General features: G+C 28.8%; 4 protein-coding genes across 4 annotated transcripts; 1 reads left to right on the forward strand and 3 right to left on the reverse strand.

Moving 5' to 3' along the window:
* Window positions 1–1,232: 1,232 nt before the first annotated feature.
* MGP1 (MALE GAMETOPHYTE DEFECTIVE 1) lies at window positions 1,233–4,687 on the reverse strand. Its single transcript, XM_028059682.2, has 7 exons — window positions 4,508–4,687; window positions 3,841–3,934; window positions 3,345–3,489; window positions 3,097–3,207; window positions 2,571–2,717; window positions 1,878–2,000; window positions 1,233–1,515 (listed from the first exon to the last, which is right to left on the reverse strand). The coding sequence occupies exons 1-7, from the start codon at window positions 4,544–4,546 to the stop codon at window positions 1,449–1,451; spliced, it is 726 nt and encodes a 241-aa protein (XP_027915483.1). The 5' UTR covers window positions 4,547–4,687; the 3' UTR covers window positions 1,233–1,448.
* Window positions 4,688–6,824: 2,137 nt separating this feature from the next.
* On the reverse strand, window positions 6,825–11,925 carry CPISCA (chloroplast-localized ISCA-like protein). The gene is made up of 3 exons (XM_028065362.2): window positions 11,656–11,925; window positions 8,133–8,351; window positions 6,825–7,077 (listed from the first exon to the last, which is right to left on the reverse strand). Exons 1-3 carry the CDS (start codon window positions 11,804–11,806, stop codon window positions 6,938–6,940), a joined length of 510 nt encoding a protein of 169 aa, XP_027921163.1. The 5' UTR covers window positions 11,807–11,925; the 3' UTR covers window positions 6,825–6,937.
* Window positions 11,926–13,472: 1,547 nt separating this feature from the next.
* Window positions 13,473–15,999, reverse strand: RAB7A (RAB GTPase homolog 7A). Its single transcript, XM_028065738.2, has 7 exons — window positions 15,707–15,999; window positions 15,537–15,563; window positions 15,025–15,124; window positions 14,730–14,876; window positions 14,023–14,103; window positions 13,754–13,899; window positions 13,473–13,666 (listed from the first exon to the last, which is right to left on the reverse strand). Exons 1-7 carry the CDS (start codon window positions 15,763–15,765, stop codon window positions 13,600–13,602), a joined length of 627 nt encoding a protein of 208 aa, XP_027921539.1. The 5' UTR covers window positions 15,766–15,999; the 3' UTR covers window positions 13,473–13,599.
* An 8,977-nt stretch (window positions 16,000–24,976) lies between these two features.
* On the forward strand, window positions 24,977–26,205 carry WRKY59 (WRKY DNA-binding protein 59). The gene is made up of 3 exons (XM_085670947.1): window positions 24,977–25,306; window positions 25,523–25,665; window positions 25,877–26,205. Exons 1-3 carry the CDS (start codon window positions 25,046–25,048, stop codon window positions 26,055–26,057), a joined length of 585 nt encoding a protein of 194 aa, XP_085527073.1. The 5' UTR covers window positions 24,977–25,045; the 3' UTR covers window positions 26,058–26,205.
* Window positions 26,206–26,378: the final 173 nt, after the last annotated feature.

Below are 26,378 nucleotides of genomic sequence, written 5' to 3' on the forward strand. Positions count from 1 at the left end.
AAAGTAAATGGATAATTCTTTTCTTAGTGTTTTTATTTTGACACTATATTTGTAACAGTAGACTAAGATTCCTTATTGAAAATTTATTTTTAGATTAAATATGTTTTTTTCTTTAATTTTAAATAATAATTGAAATTAGTCCTTTCAAACGTGTTTTATAAGTTTCTTAATTAATATTGAAATAAAAATGTGTCAAGCGGAATAAATAACTCAAATGCTCTCATAAAACGTGTTTAAAACGTTAAATAAACTTAAAAATATTAGTTAAATCCAAACATTTCTAAATTTTGGAAGAAAAAATCAGACTAAAATTTCAAAAAAGACTAATTGTAATTTGTACCGAAAGTTAAGGAATCAAAAACATATTTAACCTTTTATTTTCTAACATATTATATGTTTTATTTTAAAATCAATTTAGAAGTTAAAAAATTACGTTAAACGATACAAAACAAGTAACAGTAGCTTCTCTTTTAATAGAAATCGACTCGACTAGAATTAATTTTTCAACGTGCAACCACACTAAAAATGTTTCGATCTGTATATGGATTAAAACACTCAAAATGCTTCCTATATTTTAATTATTTTTTACTGATAAGAAAAAGGATAAATAGGAAAATGTATAAAACAACTTTAATCACTGAAGTTAATATTGAAAAATTATAATGAGCGAAACTTCATATTTCATATAAGACCAAAAATTAGGGTCTCAACCAAAAAATTCGGATTAAAAGTCTTAAAAACATATTTTAAAACCCGAAAATTTGACTAATCTCCATAATGTTATTGTACAACACTTCCCATGATACTAATTAACACTGTGTTTCTTAATTTAGTATTTAGAATGTTATATAAAATTAAATTGAAATCTGTATTACAATTTATGAATTGAAACAATACAAAAGTATAAAATTTTAACAGTGATTTTATGTTTATTCTAAGCGTGATCTATTGTAAATTGTAACACTGCACATGCAATTTTAAATTTACTATCCTTCTACCTACATATCTCCGCCAGGAATCACAATTTAAACAACTTGACACAAAATTTAAATGATGAATATGTAAACTTGCATGTTCTGTCCAAAAAAATTATGCAACAAAATCTGACGATTGATACCGTAACACTTCATTTCAAACGTTGCAAGGTTGTTTGACTTGGTCGCGCAATTTCAATTAATGAAACCGATGGAATCCAAATTGGGAACAAGCATAATATCAATAGGAATAAAGACTTGGGAAATGTGACATGAAAATTCAAGAAAAAATTGATCGCCTCAGCTTCCAGTTTAACATGGAATTTAAATACAAAGACCTTGAAGAAACTCAATCTTCAAACTGGCATCAACGTTACACTTCAAAACCAGTGGTGTCTACTTATTGAAGAAACACATCTTCATCATTATCCAAATGCAATAATTTCTAATGTATGCAAACATCTTTAAGACATTTTAAAGGAAGTTTCTGATGTCCAAAGTTTTCACATCAACTGAGTCAGGTTCATCCTTGAATTCCTCCCTGAAATGGAAAACAGACAAAGCAAAATAAATCACATATGGTTTAGAACTTCTATCATCCTACTGCACCTAGTGATACGAGTAAAAAGCCTTTTCTAACAGTATAGGAGAAAACAGAAGCCAAATTTCCAACGCATCAACTATTTTTTCATCGTGCTATATTCTTAACTTCAAAGTTGAAAAGCCATAATACAGATACAAGACTAGGAAAGCCCAAGCATCATCATTCCATCTGGACTTGGGCGTTAAAATTTAAGCAGAAAATATGTACTTATTAATGGTGTTCCTTGTCCAAAAGAATTAAAGAAGAATTAGGAAGAAAGGGAAAATATAAGGACAATAAAATGAAGTCATCAGAAATACCTCTTCTTTTGAGTTTCCATTGCCTCAAGAGCATCCTTCTTCAGCTCCTCCAGCTGTGCTTTGGCTAATTTAAGTTCAAGCTCCTCTTCATACTTTGGTAGATTTTCCCTTTGAACTCCAAGTCTAAGGTGGCACCACCAAAGGAGGAACAAAAAAGAATGAGAGAAAGTAATTAAAGCCCATCAATTTATTGTACTCAACTGAAGGGAATAAAAAGCCGAAGAATCCTCACTAGCAAATGAGAAATTTAAACAACGAAATGGAATACCCGCCAATAAAAGTAGGTCAATACACAACTGACAAATAATAGGCTGTACAATTCCCTACAAGTAAACAATGCGATGCAAGTTCCAGTGTCTACGAAAAGGACAAAAACCTGTAAAACTTTGAAAATTGAATGTGTTTACTGGAATCTTGCTTCTACATACTCAGTAAAATTTCCTTCTCTACATCTTATTACAAAAATCCTTGTACCCTCTGCCATCTAATGTAATGAGAACTTTCCCATAATGAGGGTGCATATGGCCACTCAATAATATCAAAATAAAAATATTTATAAAATCATTAACAATTCCATGAAAATGCAAGTCAAATAAGATAAACACAGATGAAAATTTCAAAGCTTGAACTTAGATGTCACTTAATATTATCCAACCTAACATATCAAAAAGATATCCAGCGTTATGAACTTACTTTTTATTAATCTTATCAAACTCTGCCAATAGACGGTCCATTCCTTTCGTATCATTTCTCAGTAAAGGTTTCTTTAGCTCCTTTTCAACTTTGTCCAGTGCATCTATCATCTGAGCCTCTGCACCAAGATCATCTGTAAGACCTCTCCTGTAAAAAATTTGAACACGTAAATATGAGCTTATGTAACAAAGAACCTAATGCATCCTGAAGCAAGTGATGCTTGTGCCATATGTTGCCTTTTATTTCAATTCTATAATAAGGTAAACCAGGATGATAAATTAGGCTTGTCATAATTTAAAGAAAAAAACAAAGCCAACAGGCAATTTTTAGAACCAGAGGCTGAAAACAAATAACACTATTTTTTCATAATGAATTCAAAAAGGTACATGGAATTCAAAGAATCGTTTTACATAAAAAAAAAATAACGAGAACTTTGTATGAATGAAAAAGCTAAAGGGCACACAATACATACAATCATCACATCTACTTAAAAATTGAAGGGAGTAGAACAGATATCAGTACACACTTGGTTCTTATCTCCTTCAAAGTCAAAAGATAGGTCCTAGCATCTGGAATATCCTGCGTTTCAGTTTCAATGATGGCTAGGATATCCTGGGACTCTGACAACAAGTTTGCCCTGTAGAATGCACAATAGATTGTAGGATAACATAATCAAAACAGTTAAATAGACTGCTTCAGAGATTACGAGTTACAACCAAATAAGTATTGAGCAGAATAGTATGACAAAACAACAAAGGAAAGGCAGAAGCTCACTTCTCTCTAACTGTTTTCATGACCTTTGCATAGTGAGCAACAGCAGCTGGATCTTCCGGATCAATGGTGATCTTCTCACTCTTTAATATTCCAATGGCGGTCTCAAATTTGTTCTTCACTTCCACAAAAATGTTCTTCAGCATTTCTGTTTCCATTCAATCAAATAGTATGTTACTAAAAAGCAACATCTATAATCATAAATATACAAGGGGATACGTTATCTTGGTATACACATACACATTTTGTATGTCATATTTTAACCCTGTAACTACCACTATTATTTATCTCTTGCAATCTTATTTACACTTTCTAAATCACTCATCCTCCTACAGCACAACACAATCACAAACTATTTATTATGTAATTCCTATCCCTTTTTATTTTAATATAGATGCAAATAGTGCCTCTTTTTCACTTGGTAAAAAGTATAAATTTTCTTTTGAAGATCAAATCAACATATATATTAAAAAATATACAACTGCACAATAGAACTCACGGTCTCCCTTCAGGGCAGGAGGGGCGGACGCTTTAGCATAGTGGCGAACTGGAAAAGCATACTCCTTTTGCACAAGCATTTGACTGCCATAGATCTGTAAGAAACGGCGAAGAATGAGCAAATTGCAAAAAATATAGATAATCCACAAACATCATCGCTTTCAAATTAATAAACAAAATCAATGCAAATTAGCCATCCAGGAAACACCAGTTTCATATAATTCATTTCACCCCACAATTCTGAAACTCTGATGAGATAAATCACCAGCACAGTCACTTTCACATTAACCAACAAAATTTACGCGTATTAACCATCATTCAAACACAGTTACACACTCAATATGACAAACAAACAACCCCTCCAATCGACAACTCCTAGAGTGCAAGCAAGTTATTTCCCCCAGTCAATAGAATCGGGCGACGACAGAAAAACCTAATCGACCAAAAGAAATTGATAAACAACATGTTAACCCTCGAAATAAAGCGTGAAGTGTCCCTTTTCACCTAAATTGGATTTAAAACCATGGAGACAGACAATCAGAGAGCGCGAGATGTATTGAAAGCAATGCAGATCCCGAGATTCAACGAGAGAATCAGAAACAAGAATGTGAAGAAAATCGGTACGATAATGCATGGAGTAGGAATTGCAGATTGAAAATGAGATATACCAATTTGGATTTGGAAAAGAGACGAGAAGAGAGTGCCATGAGTGAAGAATGAATGTTTGTTCGTTCAGCTTTCTGAGAAATGCGTGAGTTAGGGCTTTTCTGCCTTATTCACTTTGATGCCTCTATTTCTCTCTCTAATGAGACCAGTTCAAGCGAATCACACTGCCACTACTAATCTGTTAGGGTACACTACACCCTCTGTCTGATCCACGATACAAGGCATCTCCTTAATTCTCAGCCGTTGGATGCTGTGCCACGTGGAAAATAATTCCCTGTCCTTCGCTCTTTGCCCAGTTTACATAAATCGCATTTTTCAATATTTTATACAATTTTTTTATTTACTTTAAACACTTTTTTTAGTGAAAAAGATATTAAAAAACAGTAAAAAAAAAACTTGAAAATTAAAGAAAATATTACTATAATTTTACTCCATGCTATTTGTAAGCTTAAATTGTGGATGATATAGTTTTATCCTATTATTATTTATTACCAATTTTTTGTATGTTATTTATCTGTCCTTAAAATATAGTGATTTTAATATTTAAAATATATGGCTTCACCTTTTCCTTTCCGCAATTTTGTTTTATTTTTTAAAGACACCTCACAGTAATCGTACTATTATTTAATTCGATCTCTCTTCTAAGTATCTTAAATTTCACATTATATTTTTATTTTTTATTTGAGTCTAATGTGTTTTTATTCTATATTTACATCTGACATTTTCATCTCAACTTAAAATAAAAACAAAATCTCAAAAAGGAAGTTTTGCCATCGAATTATGACTAATTAAAACATAAAAAATTATGTAAGATAATTTTTTTTTCTCTAGTACACTTTTTCGCGTCTAAATTGTCCATGTTAGATCTATATGGATTTTATTTCCTCACCTAGGTCTTTTTTACTGAAATAGCAGTTTAATTATTTTTATTGTTTGAAAAAATATAAAAACAATAATAAAAATTATAGAAATATAGAAAATTTGCTTAGAAAAAATTTAAAAGTAAAAAATAGAAATTTTAACAAAATATCAAATTTTTTCAAATGAAATTTATAAATTTTAAATAGAGAAAGTATTAAAATCTATTAAATATTTAGAATAAATAGAAATTTAAAAATATAGAAAAGTATAGAATTTTAATTGAAAATCATAAAATTTTGAAAATGGAAAAAATATAGAAATTTATTTAAGAAATTTCACTTTAGAAGAAATATAAAAAAAAATAAATATAACAATTTAAGATATTTGAAATAAATTTGATTATTTTTATTGTATTTAAATTTGCAAATGTAAATATATATATATATATATATATATATATATATATATATATATATTTAGGGAATTAGTATTTTTATATTTAATTATTTAAATTTAAATATGTTTTTTTCTCGAATTTTTTTCTGCAGTTTTTTGAATTTTTTATATCAAATTGATGGAGTTTTTTTTTTTTCAACATAACACAGTATTTTGTTATAATTTTTTATATATTGTTATATTCTTAAATTTATATTTTTATATTTTTTCTAATTAAAACTTTTTTGTTTCTATAATTTTAAGTATTCACTTTTATATCTAAAAAATATAATTTATATTTTTTAGGATAAAAAATATATTGTTACAAATATAAATCAAATTACAATATAATACTTTTAAATTACATATTTATAATTATTTTGAACTTGGTCTTCCATTATCCATGACATCATATATAACAGATTAATTTTTATATTATTAAAACAATTAGGAAATTATCGCCTAACAAGAATTTATGAATATATTTAACTGATGCATCTGTGATAAAAAAAAATGTTGATTGCTGTAAATAAACCTGTATAAAGACCACCTACAATGTCTAAAGAGTGGTTCCTGTGAAAACATTAATATTGTATTTTTCTATTTTATCATGCCTTCAGATAATTGTGATAAAACACGTACCTTACGAAAATTACTGGCGAAGAGATTAATGAATAAGTTTCTAGAAGTCACGATTAAATTATATTTAACAAAATTTGATGAGAATAAAGTATTAACATTTTTCGATAAATTTTTCTTTCTTAACTAGTATCCTGAAAACAACTGGTTAGCGTTCTCCTTCCTATATTCCCGAAACTAAAATGTTATTAGTGAGAAACATAATTACTCTTTTACGAATCAGCTACAACAAGTTAACAAGTTGTATAAAATACATCACTTTTTATCTAATTTCTGCCAAAAGAAAAATATTTCCCTAAACATTGAAACATATTTTTTATGAAGGATTGATGATGTAGCACAAAACAAATATAAACAATTCAAACAACAAACGTTTAGTAGCTATTTTCTGACAATGCACATATTTATTCATGTTAGTGATAAAAATCTATGTTTGGTACAGAGTGTTGGTAGAAACAATCACCTTAGTATTGCAACTACTGTCTATAAACATGGTTTTATTCGGCGGCAAAGGATTTACCACATCCACAAGTCTGTGTTGCGTTAGGATTCTTGAAAGAGAAGCCTCCCCCAATCAGAGCATCACTGTAATCTAATTGCATGCCAAATATGAAGAGTAGGCTTTTAGGATCACAAACTGCAGAAATAAACAGAGAAGTCAGAATATATCATACAGTGGCTTATGGTATTAAGACTTCAACAAAAATTTTAAATATGCAGTGATGCAGTTGTTACATTGATCATAGAAATTTAAAATGGACGGTGGACCAAAGAAACAAAAATATACAGGAAAGTCTCCAATACCATAATCACCACATACATGTTTTTGCTCTGGCGTAAGGTGGGAGACAGTTTGCTCACTGTTTTTTCTTTTATTTACCCATTACAGTATGCTCGGTACCGGAAGCAATCCAAATGCAGTATTAAAAACAACAATAATAATAAAAATAAAAGCAACAGTTTTTACTGTTGTTCCATGCATAACTTTGACAATCCAAGCTGAAAAAGAAGTACATGAGTGGACCAAGCCTTCAATTCAACTTAGTTTCGGATTGTTTTGTTTTCCACTCAAACGCCATTAGTACTAGTAGGGGATTGACAAGCATTTCCTGAATAATAGAGATAAATATCCACCCAATTTTCGGATGGATAGAAGTGGAAAGAAGAAAAGGTATAGAGAGAATGTGATAAGTAATGATAGTTGGAAATTGAATCCAGGGAGATTAGTAAATCCGTACAGGAAAAGTTATGTTCTGTCATTTCTATTTCAGACAATCCCTCCAAGAATAATGTTTTTGCTGTGCGAAGATATTTTACATGATAGAAGGTTAAAATCAATCACATATATAAACATTGAAACAAAACCTCCTACCACGTAAAAATATAACTAAGATTAACATCAGTACTGCAACGCACTTAGTAAGTTAGTATCCTCCACATATTTGCAAAATGCGAACCAGTACACATTTTGTCTAGGTCAAATAGCTTAATTAGGAGAATAATTTTAAACAGAAGTTGCGGTATTACAGTTTGTAAAGATAAGTGCATTGGCACGTTGACCAATAAACCTGTAGGGAATGTAGCTAAAGCATGTCAAATATTTTAACCATCCCTTCCCTGAATAAAGCACGAGATTAGTCGATCCTTGTGAATTATAAATGTCAGTTATAAGAAACAAATTATGAATCATACCAATTTCAAAGCCTTCATACTCGATGATGGAGTCATCTGGCCTTTTATTAGCCCTGTCCTCAAAATCCATTGTGTATGACATACCAGAGCACCCACCTTGTCTGACACCTATTCTTAAACATAAATTTTCATTTCGTTCAGACCTCATCTTACTCAAGTGCTTCAGTGCATTATCCGTAAGAGAAATTGCAGGGGCCACAGACCCAGAAGCCGGTGCAGCTGAAAGGTAGGTGGAAAGAGGGAAAACAGAGATTAAATAAGTGTTAAATAAGGTGGAAAAAGTATTTCTCATAGCACACACTGGTATATAACAAAATTCAAAGTACCGAATGTTGATAAGAGACTATTCTAGTTTTCTTTGGATTTACTTAGAGCACTAATATAAATAACTTATTAAGATAGTTCTCCAAATAATTATTTTACTGACAACAACTACACCAATTATTCTCATTACCTCTATTTGTTGTAACAATCAAACTCTTCAAAATAAGAGAATAAAAACATGCTGAAATAAATGAAAAGATTCTAAAGGTATTTTCTGATAAACATTAAGAAGATATTTAAGATACCTTATTCCTAATAATCCATTATTTACAACACTCCTCCTCAAGTTGGTAAATAAATATCAAACTTGCCTACAAAAATCTTATGCTATTTGAATTTTGAAGTCCAATAAGGACATGGGTTGTAATCACAACACCTCTCTTAAAATTATCTTTGATGAAGTGGCAGTTAATTTTGATATATTTGGTCTTGTTATGGTTTCCTAGGTCATTGGCAATACTCATGGCTAACTTGTATAGTACAATTAAATAGGGATGTCAACCTTCATTTTAAGGTCTTCTAATATGACTTTCATCGAGAGTCTTTCATACACCTTGCTTTTTCTTTCTCTTAGGTACAATACTTTCTTTAAGAAATATATAATATCCAGAGGTAGATTTTCTATTAGTAACAAAACCTACATAGTTTGCATCAGTATATATCTTTAGGGTTAAAAGTCTCTTTCCTAAAGAGTAGTCCCTTTTTTGAGCTTGACTTCAAGTACTGAAAAGTTTTTGTCAACTACTTGCATGTTTCTCTTGGATCGTGCATAAACTGGTTTACCACACTAATTGCATGAACAATGTTTGGCATACAGATACATAAGTTTTCCTACCAATCTCTAATATTAGAGTTTTTTTTTTTTTCTATAAGAGAACTCGCTTCACTTCCAAATTTATAATTTTGTTCAATAGAAACTACCAGAGGTTCCAAACCCAACTTAAATGTTTATCTGAGGAGATCAAGTACATATTTTATTTGAGAGATGCGAATCCACTGTTTGGAACAAGCAACCTCTATTCCAAAGAAATATTTTAAATTTTCCAGACCTTTCACTTCAAATTGACTGCTAATTTTTTCTTTCAAATTAATTTCTTTGTTTCATCATCTCCTACAATAATCTTTCCATCCATATAAACCAATAATATAGTGAATTTACCTGTAACTGAGTACATTATGGATAAAGTATAATATCGCTGACTTTACTTGTATTTGAAAGAAACCGTTGTTTTCATAAATCTCCCAATCAATGTTCTTGGAGATTGCTTAAGACCATATAAGGTCATCTATAGGAGACACATTTTATTCCTTCTACAATGAGTTTCAAATCCTTGAGGAATCTACATGTACACTTCTTCTAAAGCATGAAGAAAGACATTCTTCACGACCAATTCGTGCATGTTCCAAACAAAATGTTAGAGCAAAAACAAATCAAATTGTATTTATCTTTACTAATGAAGCAAATGTCTCGTCATAATCATGTCTACAAGTTTGAGCATAACCCGTTGCAACCAATCTGCCTTTATTGTCCTATTTGTCTCATATTTCACTGTAAATATCTATTTGCACCCTACAACCATTTTGTCTTTCACACATTGAGAAATATGATATTTAACACTTTGTTGTAAACAGGGAGATATTTAGCAAATGGGTCATTTATTTACAACAATGCATCATTTAAGTGTAATATATTAATATTATTATTATAACAATGCATCATTTAAATTTTCATATATTAATATAATGCCTAATTGAGATCCATTGGCAAGCATCAATGTAATACATCATTGCATAACTATGTAATGCCGAATCACTAAAAGACTCAGAAATTTTACCATCCACTCAGCTATCTAAGTCAAGTTCTTCTAATGATGTGCCAATTCATCACATGAAAGTGTGAAAAAATCACAAAAATATTATCAGATTTAAACGTCGTGTCATTATTTGACCAATGTGGCTGAACCCATCTAGTGAAACAATACTTGATTGATGCTGTAACTTGTCAAATTTGTCCTTAAACAACTTTTGCTCATATTAATCCCCAGTGGGAAACACTGTTATGGTCATTGAATATGCAATTAGTTGGTCATATTAGTCTTCGAGGTTCCCGAACCAAGGACTTATTTGACCAAGAATATTCAAGAACCTTACGTGTAATAGATTATACAGAGGCAAACATGACTGATATCATATCGGCCGTAAGTTAATTTGACTATTTAATTATTTCCCTTTCATTGCAGTATAAAGCAATGATAAAGAAGGAAAGGTATTAAGGGCGAAGTAGGAAGACCTTTATTGAATTTATCTTATGACAGAAACACTTTTGTAAATATTTATGAGATTCTATAAAAACAACTTATAAGTTGTCAATAAAGCAGTTTCCAACTTATTTCAAAACGCAATACAGGATAACAACTAATGAAAACAGTTCACAACTTCTACAGAAACAGTTTAACTTTATTTTCTCTTAGAATAAAAGCAACTTATACAAGACACTCATTCAATAAGTACAAAATTAAAGGTCTGTTTGGAGGAAATATCTCCATGAACACTTCTAGAAAAGAAAAAACTAATTTAATTTATCCATAAGTTAAAATAAGTTTAAGATTATTGGAGAACCCAATAAAAAATAACTTCTACAAATTAGTTCATGTATAAATTAACTAAAGTTTTAGTTAATGGAGAAACTAACTTCACATTTCCTTCCTATTTTCCTTTCTAGAGGTGTTTATTAAGAAGTTTCTCTAATAAATAAGCCCCAAGTTATTCACCCAAACAAACCCTAATAAAAGGGCAATAAAGCAGTCCTTTATGTTGAAATCCCATATAATTAGGAAGCATTATAACAAAAGAGTTCCGGCATGCACGCATCCACCGGTTAACATTCATCCTTTATCCTGGCCAATACACCTTCCTCGAAATTAGGGTAGGCAGAACCCAAGTCATGCACACTAATAACATTCAAAGCCAAGAAAAACTAGCAAATAATCGGATCTCTTATTAAATGGAGACGAAATCATTCGCAAAGGTTTCCGAACAAAATCTTCAAATTGAAGAAAGTGCGTCCCTCTTCCTAGAAACTAGAAAGGTGTATCATTTTTCTAAACCACAAAATTGTAATCTGAAATGATATTTGTAATTGATGTTGGTAATTAAGAGGAAATTAACAAACGAGGAAATATAAGGATGCAAGGCGTACCGGGGATTGAAACTGATCGAATGGAAAGTGGTTTATGGCGTTTTAGATTTGGCGGTGAAAATCGGACCGTCGGTGAAGAAGATTGCGAGAAGGAGATAGGAAGGCGAACAAATTGAGGAGAATGCATACCAGAGATTGCAGAGAAAGCCATTGGAGTTTGGAGAGAGAGAGAGAGAGAGAAAACTGCACCCACAACACGTGCTGTTCTTTGCCTCAAACTTCAACCATCGTGTGACGTGTTTGGTTGGGATTTTGGAATTTGATATTTCTACGTAATTCATGTGTTCACCTCATAGATTAATGTCAGCCGGAAAAATATCCACAAAAAAACAAAATAAGTTCAGGAATTTTATTTCATATTTAATTAACCTTTAAGTCTTTTACATTTTTAATTAAATTTTAATTATTTTTTTATTTATTAAGTGTTGAAATTTTTATATTTTTAATTAAGTATTTCTTCATTAAGTTATTTTTTTTAATTTGTTCAATTATATTGTTTACTTCGTACATATAAATATCAATGTGAGGAGCCTAATACGAACTAACTTATTAGCCTACTAGATAAAAAGGCAGTAGAGGTTGAGTTTACTATAGTTTTCTTTTAGTAATTTAGAAAACAATTTTTTTATGTTTTATGTTCTTTGTTTATAAAATAATTAATTCTAATATATTTATTTGACATAGATGTTAAAATTATGTTTATTTCACATCATTATAAAAGATAAATTTGATCTTAGAGAGAAGTAAAATTGTTTAATTTTAAATTATATTAGAAGTGAATTGAGAAAAATAATAAATATGCGAATTAAATTAAAAATGAAACATTGACTCTAACACATGACACATGATTAAATTGACACATTAATTTTTTTTTAAATTAAAAAAAATTATAAAAAGTTGAAACAAGTTAGAAAAAGTATTAAATTGAAAAAAATTGACAAAATTGAAATTTAATTGAAATAAAAAATGTATATTATGACTAAAATGATAAAATTGATCGAAAATAAAGACTATATTTTAATCATATAAAAAATATTTGAGAGAATAAACAAAAATTTCACTTTTATATCTACTGTTAAAAGCCAAACGTATTATATATATAATTATTAATAATAATATTCATATATAAGAATTAATAATAGATTCAATTATAGTGACTATTATAAAAATAACAATAATTTAATATTATTTATTTATTTTTAATTCATCCATTCAATATTTATGGAAAACGCAATGCTTAAAAATGAGATTATATATATATATATATATATATATATATATATATATATATATATATATGTATATATATGTCAATGATACTTTCGTCACATATTCTAAGCTTTTATATTAATTGTTTTATAACGTGATTGGAGTGAGAATTTTAACAAATAGAGTTAAACAATTTAAAATGATAATTTATGACAAACTATATTATTTTGAGTAAAGAATTCCAAAAAAAAATCTAAAATTTTATTAAAAGAGTACACATTCAAAGGACAATTTAAACCTCTATAATTATAATACTACATATACAAGAAATAACACAATTGTTAATTGTTCAGTAGGACAAAAAAAATGAAATAAAGTTGCGCAAACAAATACAAGTTTATACAAGGTAAAAATAAAATTACAGAAATTCTATAACAGAGTTTCTAAAATATAACTTAAAAAACAAACAATTTTAATTTTTTTTTTCATACTTTTATTTTCTAAAATCTGTCATAAAAAATTTCATTCAAAAACACCGAGTTATAAATTAAATAAATAACAAAATCTACATTTGGCTGGATAATGAAAATTAAAATTTGAAGTAGTGATAGCAAAGAAGAATTTCCACGCATACCGAGAGGCTAATTTTGGAATTTAAAGATAAATACACCTTCATAAATTGAATGATACAGGGTCAAAGTGCAAAACCAAATATGTTCAGTAAAATACATCACTTCAACATGCACAACCACTTCGTTGTTGTTCTGCTTCTGAGACTGCATCAGAGATTCCTCGAAAATAGCTGCAACAAAAAATACAACATTTGATGCATAAGTGCACAACATTTATTAAGAATCATGTTAAAAAGGTACAAATTGTTGATTCTCACATGTCTTGTTGGTGTTCATTTTCCAGTGCAATTTTGGCAACGCATAGAAAAGCTTCCTCAACATTGTAGCCTTCTTTTGCAGAGGTCTCAAAGTATGGTATGTTTCCCCTGGAAGCACACCAGTCTCTAGCTTTTTTTTCAGTGACCTGCAACATATGGCAGAGCTACTACTTGTGACCATTTCAAACACTTTACACGAAGAAAAATCATTGGGTAATGATAACAGTGTATGAAAAAATAATTGCTGCAAAATTTCGTATATTCCATACCCTTCTACTGTTTCCACCGTCTACATCAACCTTGTTCCCAAGTAATACAAAGGGAAATGCTTCAGGATCATTCATATCACCCTGAGATCAAATATCAATATGCAGAACAGATCAGACGGGTTTCACATGGTGAAAGGGCAACTTCAACCGATCATATATATATATATATATATATATATATATATATATATATATATATATATATATATATATATATATATATATATATAGCTTGCTTAGTTTAGATCAAAAGTGATGGACTTTAAACCTAATTCAATCTTATAAAACGAATTTGTAAAATGAAATTTGTATCTATTTATATACTTTAAATCTGTCTTGTTTCTAGTCCATGTAGAATCCTTGGAACTAAACTTAAATAAGTGTTCCGATAACAGTGGTACGATAAGCTTAACAAACAACAAATCTCATTAAGATAGGTTTCAGATGACTTTAATATCATTTTAAGAAGTGAATTTTAAATTTAACTTAACTTTAAAAATTGCATCAAACTACATTTTTAAATTTGTTTCATCTCTGGTTGACGTGGAATATTCAACAACAAAAAGACTTTTATTTATATAACTTGGTTTGGTTTGACTGGACTTCACCTCAAGGACAGAGTAATTCAAATAGAAGACAAAAATCAGCAATAAACAAATACAAAAAGAGGAACAATTGAAAGATGATATGAACAAATAACAACATACCTGCTTAAGAAACTCATCATGCCAATTGTTCAAAGTATCAAATGTCTTGTGTATATTTACATCATACACCAGCACACAGCAATCTGCACCTCTATAGAATGCAGCCCCAAGACTATGGAACCTTTCTTGCCCTGCCGTATCCCAAATCTGCCAAAATATTATGTTTCATTTTTCATCGTATCAACCAAAAGTTGAAAAAAGTACTGAAAAATTGATACCTTTCTGGTGTACTCAGACACAAATCAAGTGTGAATTCTAAAAGGGTAAAACTTTGATCACATTTTAAAGTGCTCACCTGCAATGTTACCAGTTTGTCATCAACTTGAATCTCCTTTGTGACAAAATCAGCACCAATTGTGGCCTTATACTGCAGACTAAATTTTCTATATACGTATCTGAATTCAAAGTTAATGTTCCACAAAGTTATGATATAGACTACTTTCTGGTTTCATTCTTTGAATCAAATCAAACACAGTTTCAGTAATAAAAAGAAAAAAACTCAAACCCAATTTGAGCCTTTGTTTCAAAAATATTATTGGTATGCAGCCAATAATATTTTTCCAGCAGGATATGCACCTAGAAAAACTAGTGCCAACTCATGTACCAACATTGGGTCGAGACTTTACAAGACTCGTTGGAAAAACGAAACAAAACAAAACCAGAACAGTGAAAAGCTCAAAAGCATCGATGATTTTGGAATGAATAATGCACCTACAGCGAATCATTAGCATCAGAAAAACTACCAAACTTTCACTTATTTATTTACTTTTGCTCTCAAACGGTAAATGTAAGTGCCAAAATGGATACTGGTTCATCAACGAAGTTTTTCCCACACTGAAAACAAGATCAAGAAAAAGGGATTAATCAGCATTCACATTCATCAATAGAGAATCTTACATGAGGTAATAACATCAACAACATTAAAGCAAAAAAGGAAAACTTGGAATGCAGAAAAAAGGTGTTATACTTATACATACCCACTATCACCAAGAACAATGACCTTAAGCAAAGTTCTCTTTCTCTGTGAAACATCCATGTGGGAGACTCAAAAGGGTGTGTGCAGAAAGAAGAACAGGTTTCTCTTTTTGTCAAGAATGGAAAAGTAAGTGAAAACAGAAAAGAAGGAAAAAAAGGGTGTTATGAGAGAAAAGGGAAGTTCTGGATTCCTCTTAATGGTTGTTGTTGGTGGTGCTGTCGTTCTTCGAGGGGAATTGCTTTTTTCTCTCTTTTTTTTCTTCATTTCTGCATTTGAACGAGGCAAGTGAGGATCATGTGATTTGCAAACCAAAACCAACGTTCTAGTGACAGCGGAGCATGATTGTTTTTTAACATATAAAAAAGGTGTTCTGTCACAAATCACCAATGTTTTTTCCTTTTTTCTTAGTTGACTTTGAAACCTACGTGGTTGCCTCTAATTGTTGGATCTAACACCAAAATCTGTATGAGGCAAATAAAGGAGGTTTTACTCTGTTTTTGACAGTTGAGACAGTTCGGTTATGTTGCAATCTAGTCTCATCTGACACACACTTTGAAGAAACCGATGATGCTTGCATTTAATTTACATTGTCTTTTCTCAAAACTAGCATTTAAGACTTACCAATGTCTCTCCGTGAGTCTATCAGAACTCTTTGAATAATGATATTAATACAAATGGATGAAGTTTTAAGTTTAACAGACTTTAAAATATTGTAACAAAACAATGTCAACAAAAATTAAAGAACAGATAAAACAATGTCATTAAATCTCTAATAAAATAATATTATCCTTGTCATTTTGTCTTTAAATAAATATTCATTCACCTGTATTTTAATATATAATACTTATTTTTTTAATAAAATTACATTTACTTTCTTATTTTATTTGATTTTTTCTTATTTTTTTTAATGTAACATGTTGACTGAGTTTTTAACTTTTATCACCTAGTTTTTATAACGTAAGTTTCTTTGTACTTTCTTTCTTTTTCATTCTGTACTTTTTTCAAGTACTATTACAAATTCTCATATTACATGAGAATTTTCTTGCAAATTTGTTAAAAAGTTTTGCAAGAAAAGATTTTTTCCTACTATTTTTTCTAAGAATTTTAATTGGCAGGTAATTCCTTCGTAGGTAATTATTTCCTACAAAATTATAAAATTCGCAAGTATTTCTTATAAAATTTGTTGCAAAAAGTGTTTTATACAAAATATTTTGCAAAAAAAATGGTAGCAATTTCCTGCAATTTTTTTTTCATAACAAAATTTATAAGTATTTCCTACAAAAAAAAATTCAAAACAAAATTGGTAGGAAATATGAATTTTTTTAGTAGTGATAAATGAATCATTTATTTAAAAGAGACATTTTCTATTTCAATTTATTATCGTTTTAGTATTTAAAAATATATTTTGATTGCCATTTTTTTTAATTTCCAATAACCTATTCCATGTTTGCTCCTGTTAAACATTTTTTGTACTGACATATCTTTATGGAAAAAAAATAGAATAAAGATATTTTAATTTAATTGACCTCTCATAATACTTATGCTCACTTTTTTTTTCTCAATCAATGTGAGATTATTTTAAATGTAAATCAATTTGAAAAGGGGGAAATAAAAAATTAAGAATGAGGTTTATACATTATAGTCCGATGCAGTTTTGTCCATTATATTTAGGAAAGATTACTTAAGACACACGTGCACTTGCGACATGCATATTTCAATGATAATGTGCTATCCAAATCTACCTTATTTTGCTTTAGTTACTATTCGAGATCTTGTGTTTATTGAAGATAAGATCAACAACTTTCATTTTAAAGACAAATTTTGTAAAGATAAATTAGGTTTTAACGTACTTCTTGATATAAGACCAAAGTCTATATCCTAATAGTTTTATTGGAAGTTATTGAATCACCTATTAAGAACAAAAATCAAATTCTAAAGTCCATTATAATAATCTAAATCTATATTACTTATTATTTAAATAGATTCATTCCTACTCCAAATCCACATTTTTTTTATTTTAAGTTCAACCCACTTAATTAAATTTGGATTGAATTTAGATTGGATTATTTTTTTGGATTTTGAAAATTCAAAATTAATGTGTGTCTAAGTCGAGTCAAGGTGATTGAGGATCGGTTTAGCCAAGTTGGGTTGGGTCCACAGAGTAAGCTTGGGTCAAAAGTTGAGCTGAGTTGACCAAAGATGAAGGTCCAACCAAATCGATCTAAGTAGAGCTAAGTTGGCCTAGACCAAAGAGTCCAGTCAAGTCGATCTAGGTTAAAGGTCGAGACAAGTTTGCCTGAACAAAAGGTCGTGACATGTCGTCTCAAGCTCAAGGTCGAGATGAGTTGACCTGAGTCAAATGTCAAAGTCAAGTTGACTTGGTCGAAGAATGAATTGAGTCAATTCAGGCCAAAAAATCGAGATGACTCAGCTTAGGTTGAAGAATCGAGTTGAGTCAATTAGGGTCAAAGGTCAAGATGTGTTAATCCAAACTAAAGATAAAGATGAGTTAGGTGGATCGAAAGGCAATCCAAGTTATTCTAAGCCAAAAAAATTTGAACCAAGTCAGTTTAGGCTGAAAATTCAATACGAGGTAACTTAAGCTAAAGGTCAAGCAAGTTGAGTTGAAATTGGCCAAATAATAGACTCAACTCAACATACGTCAAAGGTCGAGCATTGCTTGGGCCAAATAATTGAGTCTAGTTGGCCTGATATGAAAGTCAAAAGGAGACAGCCCAGATCGAAGAATAGAGACAAGTCAACTCAAAATAAAGAATGAACTTAAGTTGGTTTGAGTCGAAGGTTAAGCTAAGTCGAGCAAACTAAAGGTCAAGCCAAGTCAGTCCAAGCTTAAGTTTGAGGTGAGTCGGCATATACTAAAAATTGAGCCAAGTCATCTCGGACTTAAGGATCGAGCCGACTCATTCCGAGCTCAAGGTCTAGCTGAGTCATCCCAAGTCCATAGTCAAACTGAGTTGGCACGATCCCTCACTAAGTCTAGTTGACCCGGATCCAAGTCGAGTGAAGTTGGTATGGACGATTCAAGTTAGCTTCTAGCAACATGGAGGTAAGACAACTAAGACCTAAAGTCAAGCAAAGTGAACCAAACTCTAGACAAGTCATATCGAACCAAACCATGTCTAGTAAACCTAATAATCAAATATATTAGATTCATCTCACTATATTTAATCTAATTGAAAAAATATATTCATTCTATATTTAATCTAATTTAAATTGGATTAATAGAAATGAAATATAGTTAATTTAATTAAAAGGAAACTGAATTATACATCTAATATATTTTATTTAAATCAGACTAATCCATAACCACCTTTACCAATCTAAATATTGAAGATTACATATTGATTAATAATAGTACCCTTTTGGAATAGTTTGTGATGGTGCTTGTGCATGTGCAAATTTTGGTGTAGACTTTAGTACATGTGTTGACTCAAATGCTAACTCATTCAAATTTCAACCTAAGTGTCAGTCTTGATGCACATGTCACAGTGTTGGTTTTGTTCTTGGTGTTGACCCAAACTTACTTAAATTTCTGGAATGGTGGTTGAGAAAAAAAAAATTGTCGTTAATAAAAGAAATTATTCAATTATCTTTTGCTTGATTGTGTCTTGATTTCTTACCATCGTCATTCATTTGCTTAATTTGTAGCTTTGATTTGATTTTTCCCATTAAACTCCTTAGTTGTTCTTTATTTTTCTTATTTATATTTGTTGTGAGCTATATGTTTTAAAGGAAATTGCAAACTTTGAGTTCTTTTACATAGTTTCTTAATTTTGAAGGAAGTCTTAAAACCATGATTTGATTTTTATATATTTTTTTTCTGTTATTCCTTTATGCGTCTTTCTGGTAAATAACTCTTACATTGATACCAAAATAATTTCAAAACTATTAATAAAAAAATAATTGTTACCAAAGGACTAAAATAATTTGACTTATATTGACCAAAAACTACTGCCATAAATGTTGATAGAAAACTTTGATTAACCTTAGTTGTTAATAGAAGAATATCCTCATCATACATTTTTAATTAACATTGGTCAAAATAATTGTAATTAACTTAATAGAATATAAATTTACTTGGGATCTATAGCAACAAATCGTGTTTGGTATCAATAAAAAATATCATTAATGTTAGCCTAAGAAAACCTAAGTAATATTTTACCTTTAGTACACAATGCTTCCAACCTTGGCAAGTTGATGAAGTTTTGATTCATTATGAATTGATCGTCACAATTATGTTTTGGTCAAGATTAAATTAATGATAAGAAATCACCACATTTTTATGATAATTTGATTAAGGTTACAATTAGAATGACAAATGTTCCTATTCTCATATGTATTATCTTAATTTGTTTTGATTTTAACAGAATTATTTATTATAACTAGGATAAACACAGGCACGATATGTGTTTACGGTTTATGATTTAGGGTTTAGGTTTTGGGAAAGAATAATCATTGATAATTAAAGAATAAGAGAAGAAACAGAAACATATGAGATTTTATAAGAAGCTTGTAGAAATAACGGTCAATTTTTAAAAATTTAATAAATTATTATATTTAAAGGATAAAATTGGTATTTTGAAATGTGGATACAAAAACGAAAATTCTCTTTATATATTGTTATAGATGACTAAGTATATACATGTACGAGTAATATTTTATTTTTTAAATTGGACATAAGAATAAATTCAGTATTTACATATATCATCCCATCCATGCCCTCTTCATATTCTTATATTTATTCACATTTTTAATTAAACCTTTAATTTAGTATAAGTAATTCAAAAAAATTATAAAAACTTTTAATTGGTCTTTAGTTATTTGACCTTATTTAATAAATACTCTTTTCTAATAATAAAATTATCAAGATAAAAGAAAATAAAAAATATATTATATACACTTAAAAATAATATTCTTATTATTTAAATGGTAAGTGAGTGCTTTCATTCTCATGACTAACATCTATCCATTCACTTTCCATCAGTCACCAACCAACATGAATCAATCATTTTAAAAATTATTTATTTATTTATTGAGTGTAGTCCATTCCAGGTAATTTCATTATTTGTTGCTGAGTCTCTTTTTTCTTCAAATGCCCACGTTTGATTTTGAAGCACACGAGTAAAAGTTTTGATGACAAAAAGCAATGTCACTAAAATTGAATAGAATATCAAGACGGCGTCGTTGTGTTGGGTGGGAATCACAAAGACTAAAATTGCTAAGTGAAGTCAATGTTCTTATCATCTTACCTATTTCCTTGTACTTTCCCTCTTATTATTTGTTATACCACGCAACATTCCCTTTAACCAAACACTAGCCAATAATTAATTAAGAAAAAGAATATATATAAATAACAAAAGTGTATAGTGTGTAAAATGTGTAAAATAATAATAAAAATAAAAATAACAATGCTTGAGAAAAGAAGGAAAGTTCCCGTGTCAGATTTGAAGTATAGTCTTGTTTTAGAGTTTTATGATATATTACACTAAAAATATTGAACTAAATGTTATATTTACAGAATAATTTATTTTGATACATTATTATTTTGAAATATAATTTTTTTTACTTATTAAGATTTGATAATAACTTTTTTACTTTAATTTTAGTTTATATTTTTTTAAAGTTTTATGTCAAATTATTTTTTATATATTAAAGAAATTATTGTATTACAGCAATTATCTCTATTATAAAAGTTTCACTCACGTGTCCTCAATTAAAAAAAAATCTCACCTTTGAATCTCTTTTTCTTCTTCTTTCCTTTTTCATTTTTTATTTAATTCAAGTAGATTGACTTAGGTCTTCCTTTTGAAATTAATATTCTAATTTGAATTCCATTGACATAATAAACGTGTCCTACGCCAGTTATAATCTCCTTTAACATGGGATGGTTCTGTCACATTTTTTTTTTTCTTAAAAATCTATTTAATGAATGTAGGCCTTTATAAATTAATCTTTTTCATTGTTATAATAAAACGTATTATGGATACAATTTTTGCTTTTATAGTAAGATATTTTACAATTTTATATAAATTATATATATGTTTTCCATACTTATCATATCTCTATTAAATATCATGAATATTTGTAACTTACATTGATGAATAACAAGTTTAATAATAAGTAATATTTTTAAATAATTAAACTAAGTTATTTTTAGTAACATGCATAATTATATTATAAACTGTTATAGTAGGAACGATAGGAAATATTTATTTTCAAATTCTTATGATAAATATTAACATAAATAATAAAAACAATTAATAAGTTTTTTTTTCTTTTTCTTTTGTTATAGAACATTTTGTCACCTAACAAAAATGTTAGAGAAATGGTCTCCACATAGCAGTGTCTCTCCCCACAGTCAAAGGGTAATAATTCAACACTGCTACTGACACATTAATCCCTCCAATGACAACAAACATAATTGAATTCAAAATATATTTGACTAAGAATGACATAAATTATTTATTTGTATTATACACATTTAAAACTCTATTTATCTTTAATGGTGTGTATTGTGAGAAAATAAATAAAGAAAAAAAATTAAAATAAAAAGAATAGAAAAGAAATATGCATATAGAACTATATATAGTCGCTTTATATATGGTTATATCTATAACAATATATAAATAGATGATCTCTTTTGTGTCTATATTTCAAAATACCAATTTTACTCTTTAAAATATAATTATTTATTAAATTTTTGAAAAATTGTTTTTTTTATTTTATTTATCAACTACTATTCTCTCATCTTTTCTGATATATTTCATTTTAAATTTAATAAATATATTTTTATTTTATTTATTAACTTAATAATATTATAATATCATTACCTACTAATTTAATATTGTATATATTTAAAACATCGTCCATATAGACACGATAATAACTATGTTTACGTGGTATGTGTAGTATGTATGTATAAAGCAAATGCAATTATCTCATTGCATATCAGATAATAACTTATTAACATGTTCCAATCAAACATAAAATGTTATTATAATATAGAAAAATCACAAAATGCAAATACATCACAAAACAAAATTTAATATGCTTCATTCATTTTAAATCACTTTAATTTTAAAGTATTAAATGGATACAGGATAAGAGTTGTTTTTTTATATTTGTATTAGGCATGTGTCTCAAAGTTACGATATCGTTCCATTCGATGCTTATCACTTAATTATTTAATTTATAGAATTAGATGACCAATAAATTAAAAATACACTTTTTTAATAATGAATTTCTACATTTAATATTACAAATCTCATACGATGTTAACATAACCTACCATTTCATATCATATGAAATTACATAATATATAAAATTATAGCTTAGTAGTATATTTTATTTGATTTATATTTTCTAAATATTTATCATTTTATTAACTTGAAATATAGTATATTTTAAAATAAGTACAAGTGAATATTTAAAACAAAACATATGGACAAGTTCTCATAAAAAACGTGAGATTGTGTTTTAATTTGTATATACTTACTAAACCCATCTCTTCTTTCAAAGAGAATGAAATTAAAATATATTTAACCGTTTTCAGATTAACAAATATTGACTTAATTTTTTATACTTCTTTCTAATTTTTTTTCTTTACAAAATAAAATATTATCTTTACTTATTATATTGCATAACAATAATTTACTTATTATATATTATTTAGGTTTAATAGTTTTATATTATGTAAGACTCAAAGCTAAAGATAATTTTAGTTTTTTTTTCTTTTAACTATCAAAAAATCTGCAAGAGATATACTTCATATAATAATTGATTATAATATTATCTCAACATATTTAATATATATATATATATATATATATATATATATTTTTTTTTTTTCTATTTAGTGAAATCACAATATAATTAACACTTCCAAACACGTCTCTAATACATTAATTGCAAGCATGTGATGTGATAAATCTAAAAATTTTCCAAAACTTTAACATAAGCTTTATACATCATTCTAATGAAACTATAGGAATAAAAGTATAATTGAATTGGTTGATAAGATTTGAATCTTGCCTGTTGCTATGCTATAAAAAGAATAAGTCACAACATATATGTCTCTCTTTGCAAACTCAATTCTATAATTATTTGGATTGTGGGAGATTATATTTTTACATTGAGAAATAATAGTACCTATATCTAAAGAATTAGATTATGCCTATTAACTTTGTCCACCACTAATAAAAGCACCAAAATAATATTTTTAAACCAAAAATTAGAAAATCATTGATTCAATTAAATTTTAAAATTCTTACAAAGGATAATTGAATCTCTAATTTTTTTTCCTATTAAGGACCCAAAATATTTTGCTCGTTTCACAAAAATTATTAGACAAAAAAAAAATAAAAAATTCAAATAACATTTTTTAATAAAGTTAATTAAAAATATTTAAATTTATAAAGTGGTAAAAAAATTAATTAAATGTATTAAAAGGATTTAAACCTAATTAAGGTTATCCATGAAGCCATTCCATTATCATGATTCGACTTATACGTAGAGTCCAGATTTTGTACTGTTTTTCCTGTAACAAATGAGTCCAAATTATTTATTAATTTTTTTTATATTATTATCTGATATTAAAAATACACTGTATTAATATTTTAAATATTTTTTTAATGTATATTAAAACGTTAAAATTAATAGTAATTAATGTATTATAGAAACAGAAACAGAAAAAACAAGTAAAAAATCCAAATTAAAAAACATAGTTTGTTTTCTGTTAAATATTAGATCATCAGTTTTGTTGTTTTCGGTGAACTTAAATCAGCAAAAGAATCTTTCTCCGGCCGCCACAAGCCCACAACTTTCTACATATGCTGTCGTGGTTAACCTAACCAGCCAATTACGTTGGATTTAATGATGAGACAATGAAACCTTATTAAGTCCAAAGTGGAAATTAATTAATTACTTAATCACTTAGTTAATAATAATTAGGGTAAAATCCATAACGTGGTCTTTGTGCTGGTGGCCTTTATATATTATTATTATTATTATTATTTGGATGAATTATAAAGACATAAAAACTGAATATTAAATAGAAAAAAATGAAAGCTTTTTGACAATGACGTCATGGAATGACATGAGATTGGTGTAGTTGATGTTAACATGGATAATAGAGGAGGAACCTTCAGTGCATCATCTAGGAAAGAGTATGGAAAGGTGGTTCCTGGAAAACCATAACATGGAAATGGAAAACTATGATTATATCCTTCTAGATATCATTTTTTAATCCTCTATTTCACTCTTATAAAATGCTCATTCTCTGCATTCAACTACACTATTATTACTACATTCATCTTTACCGATGGATTTCTTCTACTTTGAAAACCCTCACCCTTCCAACTCTCATGATCATCATCTTCATAACAACATGCCTCCATCATCCCCTGAGATCGCACTCTCCGATTTCCTCCTTCTCGATGATTTCCTTCATCATCATCATCATCATGGAGACTCTCCACCATCATCACAAAGCACTGAGTCTTCGGAAAAACCAACCTTCAGTGATACCACTCATGGATTCACCACTGGTGCAACCTCTAAGAACAACAACAACAACATGCAAGTGCCTTTTCTCTCTCTCTCTCTCTCTTTCATTCTCTTCATATCTTGTTACATGCATGAAATGATTATAGTCTAAGTTTTATATGAGTAAAAATAAGAAAGTCGAGTACCGAATACTTATAAATTGATTATGTTAAACGATATCTGATTTGTGTACTTTGTAGTGTGGGTAACATGGCATAACACTTTTTAGGGTTGAATAATGTTATGCAGAAAGTGCAAGAACGCGAATAGTGGAAGCAAAGCAAGGTTGGGTCCAAGAATCGCGTTCAGAACTCAATCAGAGCTTGAGATCATGGATGATGGATACAAGTGGAGGAAGTATGGTAAGAAGTCCGTGAAGAGCAGTCCAAATCTAAGGTAAAAATATTTCTCATTCACTTGTTCCTTTGCACAGAGACAAAACAACCTAGTACAAGACAACAAATCTAGGTAAAATAAGAAATTCAGATCAAATGAAGGTTAATTTGACCTAGTGCCAAATGGGAGTAAAGAATTGGTAGAGCTAAAAATATTATAACATTGTAATGAGATATTTGTGCTAAGTGGGTGATTTGATTAATGATGGTAGGAACTATTACAAGTGTTCAAGTGGAGGATGCAGTGTGAAGAAAAGGGTGGAAAGGGACAGAGAGGATTCCAGCTATGTGATAACAACATATGAAGGTGTACACAATCATCAGAGTCCTTTTACCACATACTATAGTCCTATCTCTTTTCTACATTCTGATGATTCTACATCTTCAAAATGACACCTTAAGAACTGGTTTTCAAGATCCCTTCATGCAGGGGAAGAAGCTATGTATCATACCATGCTTATTTTCATCATGTAATAGGTTGAAGAGAGTCTCTACTCAGATCATGGAACTTTGTTCTGAATTCTATAACTTTTTTTTTGCACTTCGTTTCAGAGGAGTTTTATTTCTCACTTCATTTGAATACCAACTTTTGTTAGTTCATATCACAAAGAACATTAATGTGTAACTTTGTTCAAACTTTTAAAAAGCAAGTTTCTTGTATTAGGATTTGATATCTCTTGAACTCTGTTTCATAAAAAAAGGTTTTTGCTTATT

The sequence above is a fragment of the Vigna unguiculata genome, chromosome 3, assembly GCF_037176805.1.
Source record: "Vigna unguiculata cultivar grain cowpea cultivar isolate G323 ecotype 2 chromosome 3, ASM3717680v1, whole genome shotgun sequence".
Lineage (NCBI taxonomy): Eukaryota > Viridiplantae > Streptophyta > Magnoliopsida > Fabales > Fabaceae > Vigna > Vigna unguiculata.

What these genes read in the sequence shown, in the direction of transcription:
- CPISCA (XM_028065362.2), bottom strand. Translation starts at nt 11,806, where the DNA reads ATGGCTTTCTCTGCAATCTCTGGTATGCATTCTCCTCAATTTGTTCGC. An exon ending in TCGATCAGTTTCAATCCCCG is followed by an intron (nt 8,352 to 11,655) that starts GTACGCCTTGCA and finishes CCTACCTTTCAG; the next exon opens with CTGCACCGGCTTCTGGGTCT. An exon ending in GTATGAAGGCTTTGAAATTG is followed by an intron (nt 7,078 to 8,132) that starts GTATGATTCATA and finishes TTATTTCTGCAG; the next exon opens with TTTGTGATCCTAAAAGCCTA.
- MGP1 (XM_028059682.2), bottom strand. Translation starts at nt 4,546, where the DNA reads ATGGCACTCTCTTCTCGTCTCTTTTCCAAATCCAAATTG. An exon ending in TTTGATAAGATTAATAAAAA is followed by an intron (nt 2,001 to 2,570) that starts GTAAGTTCATAA and finishes GTGCCACCTTAG; the next exon opens with ACTTGGAGTTCAAAGGGAAA. An exon ending in ATGGAAACTCAAAAGAAGAG is followed by an intron (nt 1,516 to 1,877) that starts GTATTTCTGATG and finishes TTTCCATTTCAG; the next exon opens with GGAGGAATTCAAGGATGAAC.
- WRKY59 (XM_085670947.1), top strand. Translation starts at nt 25,046, where the DNA reads ATGGATTTCTTCTACTTTGAAAACCCTCACCCTTCCAACTCTCATGAT. An exon ending in ACAACAACAACAACATGCAA is followed by an intron (nt 25,307 to 25,522) that starts GTGCCTTTTCTC and finishes TTATGCAGAAAG; the next exon opens with TGCAAGAACGCGAATAGTGG. An exon ending in AAGAGCAGTCCAAATCTAAG is followed by an intron (nt 25,666 to 25,876) that starts GTAAAAATATTT and finishes TAATGATGGTAG; the next exon opens with GAACTATTACAAGTGTTCAA.
- RAB7A (XM_028065738.2), bottom strand. Translation starts at nt 15,765, where the DNA reads ATGGATGTTTCACAGAGAAAGAGAACTTTGCTTAAGGTCATTGTTCTT. An exon ending in AAAACTTCGTTGATGAACCA is followed by an intron (nt 15,125 to 15,536) that starts GTATCCATTTTG and finishes CTTTGAATTCAG; the next exon opens with ATACGTATATAGAAAATTTA. An exon ending in AATGAACACCAACAAGACAT is followed by an intron (nt 13,667 to 13,753) that starts GTGAGAATCAAC and finishes TTTTTGTTGCAG; the next exon opens with CTATTTTCGAGGAATCTCTG.